The 14,831-nt window shown below is 37.7% G+C and overlaps 1 protein-coding gene across 1 annotated transcript; it reads left to right on the forward strand.

Annotated features, from left to right (window-relative positions):
- Positions 1–9,224: 9,224 nt before the first annotated feature.
- Positions 9,225–14,089, forward strand: LOC143657022 (prorelaxin 1-like). The gene is made up of 3 exons (XM_077128920.1): positions 9,225–9,351; positions 9,487–9,753; positions 13,737–14,089. The coding sequence occupies exons 1-3, from the start codon at positions 9,225–9,227 to the stop codon at positions 14,087–14,089; spliced, it is 747 nt and encodes a 248-aa protein (XP_076985035.1).
- The last annotated feature ends 742 nt before the right edge of the window (positions 14,090–14,831 follow it).

Consider the following 14,831-nt stretch of genomic DNA (forward strand, 5'->3'; position numbering starts at 1 on the left):
ACACATACACTCACAGTCAGACTTTTATTTATTTTCCCAATTATAGTGTGAGACAAAGATCAAAATAGAGTTATTAAATAATGCCTGTGATAGTTAGGTTCAGATGTCAACATGGCCAGAGGTGATGATGTCCCTTCTGTTGTTGGGGACTTAAATCATCAGCATGTGAAATTCATCTACGGCTGATTACATCTGCAGTTGGCAAAGAGGAGCGCCTTCTCAATGAGCAATGTTTAATTTAACTAGTTGGAGGCTTAAAATAGAGAGGTCAGAAGGGAGTTCAGCAAGGCACAGCCCAAGCAGCTCAGCATACCTCATCTCAGCACACCTCATCTCAGCACTCAGAGTTCAAATCCGGAAGTTTGGAGATGCAGAAAGGAATCACCCCAGTGAAAGCCGCTGACATTGAGAAGCCAAACGAGAAAGTCAGGTGATATCGCCATGTGTCTTCCCACTGACAGAGAAACTCAAATATGCTTTCCCATTGACACAGAAACTCAGATGAAAGCTAGCTGCCTTTCCTCTGAAGAACTATAAATTTGTAACTAAATAAATCTCCTTATTAAAAGCCAATCCATCTCTGGTGTGTTGCATTCTGGCAGCTTTAACAAACTAAAACAATGGTTTTGAAACTCAGTACTATATTAAAACATATCTTGCCGGGAAAATATTAAATAGAGCCTTTTGAAATATTAAATTAGGTGTTGTGGTGTCCCTTAGCCCTGGAGTATGTCTCTCATGCAGGGGGTCTGGAAAATGCTCCCGTAGATTTGGCCTTGTGGATGTGCACAAGAGCATGGTATCGTAAAGCTGGGAATTTCACGGCCCGTGGATTTCAGAAATATCTTAAATACAATCTGATTTTCAGAAAGAAGCTTCTAGAATTCTGTTCAGCATCTCTACTGTTCATTCTCCTGGTGACTTTGGGGCAGTAATGGAGCTTATGTAGGTATGAGCAGTGCCCAGGTTGCAGGTGCATCAGGAGACCCAGAATGGGGTGAGAGGAGTTGGAAATGTCTTAAAAATAAAGACCAAGAAATAGCTGCCTTCATGAAGATATAGAGCAGATTCAAATGCCCCTAACAGTAAAAATACCCCAAAATAGCCAGCACTCTTCAGTTACTGACTGGGTGGAAGGAGCTGAACCTCCCAAGTAACAAAGTCACCAGTGGATCCCCTTGCAGACCAATTTATTTTGCTGTGCTAACCAATCCTTCTGGCTACTGGGGTAACTAGGAAAAGTGTGGCTGAGTCAGCACAAATCCATTATGACCACTTGTAAAAGCGACTGGAATCTAGATCCCACAGATAACTTGGATTTGAGTAAAGTTTGTGCCAACGGATGGTTACTTCTCTTAAATTCAATAAGGGTGGAATAATATTCAATAAGACACTGGACTATCTTTCCAGACAATTTCCTTCTCTGAACTGTAAGCCTAGGACAGATCATGGGAAAATTTTTGCAAAGATTGCCACCTCTGAAACAGCTTAAAATTCTAACTAGGCAGGCAGAGCAATTCTGCTCAATTTCAGACTTTCATAAGATCTCACCAGGAATTAAAAAGAGACTCCAATTTCCTACTAGATTAGGAGTGTTTTAGGAAAAGGAAACATTGCAAGTAGGTTTATTGGCCATAGATGGGAGAATGGGTATGGTGGGGTTGGGGCAGAAATCAGCACAGCAGTAGTTACAACCCATGGCCAAACTACTTTTCCAGTCGCATCCCAGTCTCCCATCCTGAAGACCTCTCTTGCTCCTTTAACCTGCCTCTAGCTGCTTATTTCAACAATTTCGTGAAGCACTTCTCAGAAGCACTTCTGAGTTGAAGTATATTTGACAAAGAGTTTGATTTCTTCTGACCAAGAGATAGGTGTATTTTCATTGCTTTGACTTTGTCGCATTTCAAAGCATAAGACACACCTTGACATGCAGAACCACATTTCTTCCTTTTATTTGAATGTTTCCTATCCCTCCCATCAGTACAGGATATCATCGAAGGGCAAAGAAGAACCTCACAAAATTCCATTATAATGTTCCTGCTGAATTGTTTTGTTGAAAGTAAACATCAAATGCTCCCAGAAATCATAACCATAAAGTCAGTGCTTTGCATATTAGTTATTCACTCTCTTACTTCAGGATCTCAAACATATACCAGTAAAGACCTAATTACATTAGCTTTGAGTGTACTTGGCACCCACATGAATTGCTCCAATTTAAAACTATTACTTATTAGCTTCCCAGCTACACAAAATTAACAGATGAATATCGGAAGATTGCCAGTGATGTTAGAAATGTAAGATACTGATTTTAAAAGTGGGCTTATATTACAACATTTCTACTATTGGCTAGTCTTCAATAATTTCTAAAATACAGTCTGGGGAGAAAGTGTGTATGTCAAACACAAAATTGTCAACACTTTCCAAAATAAACGATTTAATTTTAAAACTAATTCACTGGTTTACTTACTCAATTTTGAGCTATATAAAAGATACCTCAAAATCATTATGAAAAAAATTCTAATTTTCAATTGCTTTATCAATGTTCATGCTTTATATGTATACTGCACCAAAGTTCGACTGGTATTTTACTATATACTAAATTAGAATATGATTTTTAAAACTATAGACATTTTCCTTTATAATCTATTCTTTTTATTAACTCATTTCCCAAACCTCAATTGTTTTTTTTTAGTAGGTAAACCAGAAGAGCTTACATTCTTTACCAGGGATATCTAATAGGACAGGATTTTAGAACTGGTATTTTAAACTGGTTGAATTGCTTTGATTTTAAGTAGGTGAAGGACTAGAGGGTCAGAAAATGTGTCTTTAACTTCAAAGGTTGGAGAGTGTTTGTTACATATCTGCATATAACAATTATAAAAATCCAAACTCTAGTTGATTTAAAAATAAAATTAATATGTCATTGCTGAATGTTAACTGCCTCACAGGCACCAATGAGAGACGAAACCTGGGTGTGATTGAAAGGACAAACCTTTGGCAAATCGCCTGAAGAGTCTTGCCTGTAAAATGGGATAAATACCTGCCTTAATTGTCATGGAGCAAAAGGAAATATTTTTTTGTAAAATTTTTCAGGAAACTGTTCTTGATATATCAGGGTGAAGATCCCTTGAGCTCTGCAAGCAGCCTTGGTCTGACAACCCTCACAATGACTGAACCTCACCTGTTATTTGGGGATGCTAATATCACTCAGCTCAAGAGGTACTGAGAGGGGCCAAAATGAGATAATGCATATGAAGTATTTGGCAGATAATAAGCACTCAGTGAATGTTCCCTAATATGATTTTTCTGTGTATACTGATATACCCCAAAGCATTCTTCTGCTCTACTATTTTCACTCTAGCCTATAACTGAAAAACCAATAACTCATTACAAACCCTTATCTAATAAGTACTTGATTGTATACCACATTTTTCAGAAAATGACTACTCATTTTCTATGGGCATAATAGACACATCTGAGAACTAAAGCTAGAATAAATGACGGGACAAAGAGGCCTTTTTGATGGGTGCATTTAGAGGATACCACAAAAAGGCATAATTCAACTCAGTTAGTTCTATATTCAACAAATGAAATTCACTGAAAAGTAAAGCAAGACTGTCTTGGAAAATCCAGAATGCAAGGTATCTGGGTCTATGGGCAAGAAAACCTGAGAACAGATGTTGAGAGAAACATTTGTCTTTGGGGGAGTGTTCGGAGGGATTAAGCAAGCTGGTTACTGGGTCTAATAGACTCAATCTCTGGACATAAATGAGAAGAAGGTCTCCTCACTCATTGTGATAAAATGAGATCATTATGACTCAGAAAGCAGACAGGCTACACAAACCAAACAACACTAGATGGGCAGGAAGAACATCTTCATAAAAAAGTGATGAATCACTTGTTAGAAACCACTGAATCATAGAAGAGAGCTCACTATCATGCAGATGCACATAACTTTCCCTAGATCCTTGATCAGTTTTCTTCTCTACCCAGTTGATTAGTTCAAAATGATTCCCTTTGGCAAATGCTTCTGTGAATCCCCTTACTTTATGAAAAAAGAAAAGTGAAGCCAATCACACTTGCCAACCAATGTTAGCTTAAAAAAAATAGAAATAACCATACCTCATTTTATAAAAGAGGGGCAATTTCCAATTCTGCTTAAATTTGAAGCTATGAAACAATACTTGCATATCAACAGAATGATCTGTTTTTCCAGTATTTTCATATGTCATCTCTGGCATACTAGTATATGGTTGATAATTGTTTGAGAATAATTAGGAGAGATGCTTCAAGGTTGGTATATTGAACCAGCTACAAATAAATAGAAAATATAACTTATTCTTCTTGTCCAATGTATGCAAATTACAAATTTCATTTGTTGTCTTTGCAAAATAAAAGATTAAGTTTTTTGAAAGTAAAAAGTATGATTTGTTCGGGCTCTAAATGAGCATTTTTGTTTTACTTATTCCCATGTGTTCCACTGTTATGGCTGACTAAAATAATTATCATGTTTCTCTAAAACATTTGCTAAAACCTCTGACAAACTACAAAATATGTTTATTTCCTCTTCCAAATATACACATTTGTTTTTACCATATTAATTACCATATCTTTACATTACTGACATCAGTTCTTTACAAGATACATTTAAGTAGTACATAACCCATTTATGCTAAAGAGTAGTATATTTAGGAATTTAAATATATCCATTTATTCTGGAGTTCATAAGTAACAGAGTCAATATTTCACTAGAGTCTTTGGGAAGCAACTAGGGCAGTGGTTACCCAATTTGGCAACAACTGGAAATAACTGGGGATCATTAATGATGCTGACGACTGGCTCCCGCACCTGGACATACTGATCTAATTGTTTTAATGTGCAACAGGCACTGGGAGATTTAACATTTCTCCAGGTTATCCTAATGTGCTGCAAGGCTGGAATCACTGGGCTACGGTAAGGCCCAGGTTGGAAACTGGGGTCAGGGATGATTGACTGAGGATCTCAATCTCCTACTGAGAATGAGATTCCAGATTATGGGGGAAGGGACTTCATTGAGAATTAGTTCTTTTTAATAAATAAGTATAGATCCTAAATCGTATGGAAACTTGGCAATCTGTCTGAGGCAGTTAGGGGGAAATGCAGAGAGGAAAAGCAAGGAATGAATGAAAAAATTAAAAAATCCTCCACACAAACACGCATTCATACATACACAAAACCTTTCCATATTTCTTCTCTTTCTATTCAGGAATTGATACAAGAGCTGGGGCATCTCATCTTTTCTACTTTTACACCAACACTAACAAGGGGAGTAAAATAATGAATTGGTGGAGGGAGATTGGGCATGATTACCCTGAAACAACTCCGGAGCCCTTTCTACTTCCCTGTTTCTTTAGACCTATGCCCAATATAGACCATTCCTCCCATCTCTCGTCCCCCCACCCTCCCTCTTATAATCTTTCTGTGGATTCCTCTTTTACCCACAGGACTATTCTACTTCACCTCCTTAATGAGACCAATCAGCCCAAAGACACCCTCCCGCAGCAGCTGTGGAACCCGACCCTTCTGGATCTTAAATAACAGAGGCTCTGCTTCCCTGCTCCACCCCATCCCCCACTAACATCAGGACATGGAAAACTAACACCCCGACTAACATCAGCCAGGTCCATTTTTTCCCTTTGGAATTTTCAAATGTATCATTTTCTGGTGCTATTAATTTCCTTCAACCAGCGTGTTGAGCAGATTCTGTGTGCCTACTATTGCCCCCAAAGAGCTCACAGTCTAGTAACAGGGACTGAGAAGTAAAGGATAAGTGCTATTATATGAGAAGACTAAAGGAAGCGGGGTTGGGGTGCGAGTTAAGAAGAGATAGTTAGCAAAAGTTCCATAGAGTAGTTGATGTTTACCTTCTTTGGAAAGGAGACAGTCAAGTAGTGAAAGAGGACAGAGGAGGAACTGAAAGAGGCAGAGGGAAGCTGCAAAATCAATGATCTAGAAGCATGGAATAGGGGAGGACTGCCACTGAGTCAGGAGGGTTCAGCAGTGGAAGCTGAAAGGCAAACACTGCTGCTAGAGTGGAAGCAAGAAGGGACCTTAAAGGATCTTTAGAAGCTATAGAGTTCAGACTACACATTGAGGGGAAAAGGGAAACACTGAGGGTTTAAAAGAGATCATGATTTCTCCTTCAGAAAGAACTCATTTTCTACCAACATTGGACATAGAACGAGGAGTGATCTGGGGAAGGATAGGGCAGAGACCATGAGAATCCTAGAATATATTATGCTGTCTGAACTGAATCCCCATGTTTGTTGAGGTTCCTCTAGGTTTTCTTCAGGAACAAAGAAAAGTAGCAGATATGTTGTTTTAGTTGGCATTAATGATGATCAGTAAAACTAGGATATTGGGCGGGGTGGGAGGAGGCTATTCATTTACTGAGTGCTACAACATGGCAAGCATGTGTCATTAGTGAGCGAAACTAAGGTCCCTGTTCACAGGTGGTTTCCAGTTAGTGGGATGACACTTTGTGGATTTTCATTAGCACATAACTTAGCAAATAACTCTCTTAGATGAGTAGAAATAAGAAGTAAAGTAAAAGAAAATTATTTCTTTCCTAAGAATTCTTTCCTAATTTTTTCTTTTCTAATCTTTGGGCTGATTTCCTAAGTTAGACTGTTTGCTGTAAATCACAGAAAATCCTGCAGTGGTGACTAAAAGAAGCCTAGGGAGTAAGCTTCCAGTCCTGGCTCAGCATGGGAACGATGCCAGCAGGCTCCTCTCACTTTCCCTGTCAGACCTTGCTTATTCTCGCCACCTGGTGGCCCTTTGATAGCTGCTGCATCTGTGGCGTCAGTCTGCATTTAGGCATGGAAAGGAACAAGAAGCCTTGGTTCCTGGCTCAAAAAAGCAAAGATTTTCCCAGAAACCTCAACAGCTGTGCTTCTATTATATTAGCCAGAACTGTGGCACATGGACACCGCCAGCTGCACTGGGAAGACACTGGGAAATCATTTTTAGTGCTTACAGCCTTAAGAGTTGAGATAGGAAAGGAAGATGAGTCTAGAAAAGATTAGGACAGTTCACCTCTAGCTTTCTTCATTTCCATCATTCCCGTACCTAAACAACTCTTCCAAAGACATGCATTTATTTCAGTCTCCTCTATTCAGATTAAACTCCAACTGGAGCTGGACCCAAAAGAAACAGGAAAAAAAGAAATGGGGCTTTGGAATCAAGTAGACATGGGCAGGAATCCCAATTCTGGCCCTTACCGGCTGTATGCATGATCACATTTATTTTTTCTTTTTTAAATCGTTTCTTTGTTTCTTTTTAAGGATCTACAAACCCTTAATTATTATCTTTTAAGGCTGTGAAGCCCCAATTTGTCTGTGGCCCTTAGCAGTAAGGAGAGCCCACATTGGGTAGTCAAAGTGGCACTGGACAAGTTACTTGAGCTCTCTCGATTTGTTTTCTCTCTCCATAAATAGGGAAATCGCCTTTTCACTAGACAGTTGCAAGAATATATGTAGTTCTTGCATATGACCACAGAGGCAAAGTCTCCTCGAAATTTACATTTTCAAACAAGCAGTTACTTGCAAGGGCAGCCTTGCAGGCCGATTGTTTTCTTAAGGATTGTCAATCCACAAAAATTCCTTCCAAGCCTCAAAATTTAAAAACCCACATAAGGGCACAGACTACCATGCTCTAGTCAGGTGCTACTTGAAAAGTTACACAATACTTAGCATTCAGTCAAAACTAATTAGACCCTATTCAAAGTAGCAATGATGTAGAAATTTAAATTATTCTATACCATAATTGTATTTGTAACTAAGAAATTATTGAGTTATTACTTTATTTCAAAGCTACCCTAACTTCTTCCAAGTCCCTGTCTTACCAGAGTGGAGCCGTGGTAATTTGAGTAAATTTTGAACACAAATAAGGAATCTAAAAAGTGATCCTGTTTGTTCTTAAAAGTTTACTGAACATCTAGAAAGGTTGTTTAATGAGCATATTATCTGCAAAATTGTGTTTAAAATTTTAAAAGTTAAATTAGAAAATGCAAAAAATTTACCACACTCAGCACAACAAACATGGAATACAGTAAAACAATAATAAAGATATATTTTTGTGCTGGAGTATGTCTTACCAAAATTATCCTTCTGAGATTGTGGGATTCCATTGCTTTTTTTTTTTTTTTTTATCTTTTCTGTTCGTTTGTATGTAAATATGTTTGCTCTCCAGTTTCTAATGAAAAGGAATAAAATCTCAATTAATATATTTAGATACCTGATTACAATCAACCTCCCTAAAGAGTCAAAGGAAAGTAAGAAATGGGCGGAAAGTACTAGAGCTTGATTTCCCATTACTGTAAAACCTTCCATTTCAGTGCCCTTTCAAGACTTAATAGACAACTCTAGAGGTGCCTAGAGGTTTTCTCAGTCCTTGTCAGGATCCCTAGAGGGCACATTGAAGTACAGACCTCTGAAGTTCCATCTAGCTTGAGTTTGATGCTGTGCAATAACGAATGGAAAAGTGAGTTGTAAATGTAAAACATTTTTGTACAAGCCTAAAGTGATATTGTTGGGGATTTTAGTGTCTTAACAGGATTCAGATTTTAATTTACTCACTAGTCAATAATTCATTCATTCATCAATTATTTTTATTGATCATATACTACATACTATACTACTTAATAACAGTGTAAACTTATATAAAAGGTTAAGCAGCAAGTATTCACAGTGGAAATCTCTGTTTTGAGAATATGGGTGATATTTCATGTAATTTGTTGTAATGGCTAAGCCTTGCTTTCTAATGAAGAAAAAGCTTCAAATATTGAGTAACTTTACACAAGCATATAAAATGGTTTGAGGGTAAGAAAAGAGAGGAAAGGACAAACTAAAAAAGGCAGACCAGAGCAAAGGAATGATGGGCAAATGGGGGGGGGGGGTGGAGAAGGTGAACAAAAGCATACAGGAAAATCTATGCAGACGAGGAGGGGAAAGGGGTGGGGCTAGGGATCTTAGATTCAAGGTCTGCAAGGTAGACCGAGGGCTATAAAAGCCTGGCGGGGCCAGGCAGGGACAGCAGTCTGCGAGCAACAATAGCCACTGAAGAAAGCTGAAACTTTCATAGCGGGAGAACTCAGGTGCAGGATGGCGCGCCAGATCTTGTCCCACCTGCTAACATTCTGGCTGCTGCTGAGCCAGCTCCCCAAAGGGCTCCTAGTCCAGAGGATGGATGAGGTTATTACGCTGTGCGGCCGCGAATTAGCCCGCGAATGGATTGCCACCTGCGGAATGGTCGGCGGGAGTTTCTCCAGGAGCAAGAAACAGCCAAGAATCCGCTCGCGATCCCTTGCAGGTGAGACTCCGCCCCTGGTCGGTCCACACTTCCCACTGGTTGGCGCTGGGCTGCGGACCAATCGGAACTGCCGTCGGAAAGGCCCGGTTGAGCTCTTATTTTAGGCGTTTTCTTTGTAGCATGCTTTTATTTCAGGTTCTCCTACGGAATCTCAGCAGCAGGGCGGGAAAGTTGCAAGAATAGCCAACAGTTCACTGAGAGGCGCTTGGGCACTTTACCGCTTATCTAACCAGGGAGACGGGGTGGAAGGCCGGGAAGCCGCAGAAGCATTCCTACTCCCTCAGGTTCCGCAGGAGTCAGTGGCGCATTCGGATCCAGAGGAAAGCAGCCGCTCAGCAGACCGGCTGGCTGGAGATCGGCAAATGTTCATGCCTCTTGAATTGAGATGTGAAGGGGCAAAAAGTGAGGTGGATAGCTGGTGACCAAGCATGTTTGTGCGCCAAAGGGCACAGGGCAGCATCCTGAATCTTTGTAACGGTCCTGTTACGGTAGACAAGGATTTAAAGAAAGTCCTCCTTTGTATATAAGCCAGGCTTGGGCTGTGCCATCAGACAGTTCTTTTTCTTTTACAAACCACACCACACGGTAGACTCTTGCCTCCCATCTCTATGAACTTTTTTTTTTTTTTTTAAGTAAAATTCGGACAGAGGGCTGGAAGAGGACTAAGGAGCTGGAGAGCCTATGAAAAACTGAAAGGGATCAGAGTCAAGAGAAACCTGCCTCTCAGAGGATCATTGTCGAACCCTAACCCGCGTTTTCAGGCCAAGGGAAATTGTCATGGATTTTCTTCAAAAGCGAGAACTCAATTGAGGACAGTTCAAATCTGGAACAATTTTTTTTTGTTTTTTTTAAAATACTTTTGTAGATATAAAGAATTTATAAAGGGAAGTTGGAAGCTAAACTAAACTAGCAAAAGAAACTTTCACAGAAGTATAGGGTAGTTTAGTCAGTGTAATGGGTCGCATTAAATTAAAATAAAACAAGATGAATTATTTGCTTCATTTCACACCATATATATGGCATTTACGAAAAACTACAGCTATATTTTATAGGCTAAATGCATATCTTATATATAAATGACCCTCATTTAAAATCAAGTACATTAAGTACCTGTACTTAGGTACCTGGATTTAAATCACGATTTAAAGCTATTTACTTTTCTACATTACTATTCAGACCGCGATTTAGTCAATACATTTTTACAATTTTAAAAATGTTTTACATTTATAATACTTTTATAAAAAATAATTGAAGACCACAGCACCTAGGAATTTATTAATTCAAACTACAGAAGACCAGATTGTATTGCATTTTGTTTTATTTCAGTTTTTCTGACTAAATAATAACGCTATGAAAGACCTTGAAATGAAATATATTCATGGATATTAAAGAGTTTGCAAAATATATGGGAATTTCATTAGAAAAAAATCTATAAATTTAAATGAGGAACCAGAAAGCAATACTAACTTTTAGAGATATATTATGTATACTAGATTAACATTGTATTGTGAGCATTTTTTCACATTCTCCAGAAACATAATTTTAAACTTCTGTATAATAGTTCATGATATACATCTGCCTTAATATATTTAACCATTCTTTTGGTGGACGTTTATGTTATTTCCAAATGGTTACCTAAAAATGGGTTACTGATCACATTCTTGTATAGATACCTGGCCAAATTTCTGACCATTTCTTCAGGAGAGACTTAAGATTATGAAGCAGTTTTGAAGAAATATCTCTGTAGTTCCCTAGTACATAATTTAAATGAGAAAACCTAAAAAATATTGCCTGCAAGAGGGTATTAGGAAAATGTTTATATTACTAGGTAAAAGTCATTTTGAAGGTACATGTCAGTAATTTGTGATTCATATGAGGTTGTTTTTTGTTTTCCCATGGGCAGGCACTGGGAAGCGAACCCAGGACTCTGGCATAGCAGGCAGGAACTCTGCCTGCTGAGCCACCATGGCCTACCCTCATATGAGTTTTAATCTCTACCTTTAGACAGTTCTATTTGTTTTTAGCGTTTTTGTTTGTTTGTTTTTGTTTTTGCATGGGTAGGCACCGGGAATCGAACCAAGGTCTCCGGCATGGCAGGCGAGAATTCTGCCACTGAGCCACCACCACACTGCCCTTTATTTGTTTTTAAATAACTAAATTGTGGTGCAACTATTTTTCTTCCCACAATGTGTGCAGAAATAAACTTTTTTTTAAATAAATAAATTGTGGGGCAACATTTTTCCCCCACAATGTGCAAAAATAAATTTATTTGTAAAATAAGATACATTTCTCCATTAGAAGAAACCTATTCTCATTAAGAGAATTCAGCCCAAGATAGAGTGATTAAGAGATAAGTATTTGTTTGTGTAAATTCAAAAAGATTAGATTATTTTTGAATGTAGACTTCAGAAGCTAAAGGTGCTGCAGATTAGAAAATGGTTCAAACTTTTAAAAAATAATTTTAATAAAAGTACCAAAAACATAACCCAGGAATAAACATAAAAATGTTTTTGCCTGATGCATTAATTGGCTTTAAGTATATGGAAAGTTGTCATCAGTAAATGGAAACCAGCTTTCTTCTGTATTCACTAAGATCCTTACTAGAGAAAGTTTAAATTAGAGGTGAGGAGTAGTTATTTTTGTTTTATTTTTAATTGAAAAATATAATAGATACACAAAGCAAAGAAAGAAAAAGCAATAATTTTCAAACCACACTTCAAAGTAGTTATAGAACAGATCACCAGAGTTTGTCATGGGCTACTATTCTACCATCTCAGAATTTTCCTTCTAGCTGCTCCAAAACACTGGAGGCTAGAAGGAATATTAATATAGTGATTCCAGCAGTCATACTTGTTTGGTAAATCCTATTTTCTTTATTACACCTCCTCCTTCTCCTTTGATCCATTTATCTGACCTTGCAGCCCTCTGGGAATTACAGGTTTCAAGAAAGCAAACTTAGTGCATGAAACTTTTACCGAGACTTAGTCCAGCCCTCCGTGTTCTTAGGAGTTAACAGGAGTGTTGCCCATGCTGTGATGCTCTTGAAGAACAAATTTTCTTCCAGGGGATACAGAGAACTTGAGCAGTGGCTGATTTACAGCATTGGAATAAACAGCACACACTACATTAGTCAGTGCACATATGCCACATATCTACTAAGCACTTAAAAACAGGATTAGTGGGATATAATCCACATTCCATATAATTCAGTGCTTTTTAGTATATTTGGATATGTGCAACCATCACCATAGCCCATTTTTAAATATTTTCTTCACCTCAAAAAGAAGCCTCATAACCTGTAGGTATCACCTCTTTTCCCATTCCCTCTGCCCCTCAAGCCCTAAGCAACTAATCTACTCTCTGTCTCTATAGCTTTCCCTATCCTGGTACTTCATTTAAATGGAACCATACAGTATGTCGTCTTTCATGACTGGCTTCTTTCACAATGTTTTCAAGGTTCATCCAAACTGTAGGATGAATCTGTACATCTTTCCTTTTTGTGGAAAAATAATATTCTGTTGTTTGTATACTACATATTGTTCACCCATTTGTTTGCTGATTGACTTTTGGGATGTTTCCATCTCATAGCTGTTACGAATAATGCTGCTATAAACATTCATGTACTAGTTGCTGTGTGGATATATGTTTCATTTCTCTCAGATATACCTAGGAGTTTCCTTGATATGGCTGGGTATACCTAGGAGTTGACTGGGTCATATGCAAACTCCATTTAAAGGCAGGGATCTAGGGTTACTGTTCTTTAAATTCATTTCTCTCTGTAATATAAAATACCACTGACTTGGAGTAAATACTCTGGGGAATAGAAACTGTTAAATAGACGTTTAAAGAAGTCAGAGTTGTATCTCCTGCCTATTAGCTCACAGCAATTGAAAGTTCAGTCTCTTAACTATCCTGACAGAGTAATTTGCCACCATGGAATATTTGATGGCCTAAAATACTTAATATGCTTTGCAAGAGTTACTATCATAACTCAGAAGTTGCCTAGCAGTGAGAGATAATTATTCAAGTAAGGAAAATAAATCTGGGGTCAAACTGAGTGTTTTCTATGGCCAGGCTGACTTCAGAAGAGGTCAGAGTCAGTTAGAATGAAAAGTGCCAAGATGAAATCTGTACGAGGGCCATGGGAGGAGATGACAGAGGGATAGAGTGGAGTAAAGCAGAACCTTGGTAATATTGTAGTACTTTAAGCTGCCCAACTGTGAGTAAGCTAAATTTCTCAGATATTAGGATACTTGCTGATTCTATTTCAATGTTTAATTACATTGAGTCAAGATGTACCTTGTTGTCCATGCAAAATTTGATAATTTTCCTGTTTATCCTTGACACGAATATGCTTTCATTCTCTCTCTTTTTTAACTTGACAGAAGTTGTATCATCATCCATCAACAAAGATGCAGAAACTATAAATATGATGTCAGAATTCATTCCCAATTTGCCACAGGAGTTGAAGGCCACATTGTCTGAGAGGCAGCCATCACTGACAGAGTTACAACGACTATTTATACCTGAATTAGAGAGTTTACAACTCATCTTTGAAGAATATAAGAAAATGGTTCAGGCACAAACTGAAGCAGGAAAAAACCATCTTTTACAATTAAAAGACTTAGGTTTGAGTAAACATTCCCGAAAAAAGAGACAGTACTCTATTATTTTGAGTCATGGGTGTTGTAAACTAGGTTGTACGAGAAGAGTTCTTGCTAGAGCATGCTCTACCTAAATTGTATATTTCTCTTCTTATATGCAAATGTTCTCCATGACATATTCACTGATCCCTCTGTCAGGTACCATGATTATTGGAATATTAGAAATAATTATTAGTGTCTGAATCTTTAATTTGGTTGGCAAGAAAATAGTCTTTGCATTGTTATAGTTTCTGTTAATAATCCTTTTGATGCTAATAGTCTTTTTGCCTTTTTTGTTAATGGTATAATTACATTAGTTGCATTTTAATGCTCTGAAATTAAATGATAATAAAGTTTATCATTTTAACTATACATAATAATTCAGTTTATACAATGGCTAATACCTGGTAGATAAAAATAGACCCAAATGTTTTATTGATACTAGCTCTTAATTAGATGTACATAAAACCACAAAACTTGGACTTTTCTAATAGATTTGAAAAGGGTTTTGTGTCTTATTGAACTATTCATTGTAAACAATCAGACTAGATGCCAAATCAACTTAATTTATTTGGGGCCTATATAATCTCAAGTATTTTTAAGTAATATTCTTCTTTAAGCTTCTAAGAGCTTACAAAATGGAGCTTTATGTCAAAAGTAGAAAAATGAATAAACAAATTGTTCTGGTTTGCTAGCTGCCGGAATGCAACACAACAGAGACGGATTGGCTTTTAATAAAAGGGGATTTATTTTGTTGGTTCTTCAGAGGAAAGGCAGCTAACTTTCCACTGAGGTTCTTTCTTATGTGGAAGGCACAGGATGGTCTCTGCTGGTCTT

Source organism: Tamandua tetradactyla, chromosome 2 (assembly GCF_023851605.1).
Source record: "Tamandua tetradactyla isolate mTamTet1 chromosome 2, mTamTet1.pri, whole genome shotgun sequence".
In the NCBI taxonomy this organism is placed as follows: Eukaryota; Metazoa; Chordata; class Mammalia; order Pilosa; family Myrmecophagidae; genus Tamandua; species Tamandua tetradactyla.

Excerpts from the sequence above, each read along its gene's own strand:
- LOC143657022 (XM_077128920.1), top strand. The coding sequence starts at position 9,225 with ATGGATGAGGTTATTACGCTGTGCGGCCGCGAATTAGCCCGCGAATGG. Across the intron at positions 9,352-9,486 it reads CCGCTCGCGATCCCTTGCAG|GTTCTCCTACGGAATCTCAG; the intron begins GTGAGACTCCGC and ends CTTTTATTTCAG. Across the intron at positions 9,754-13,736 it reads GAGATGTGAAGGGGCAAAAA|AAGTTGTATCATCATCCATC; the intron begins GTGAGGTGGATA and ends TTAACTTGACAG.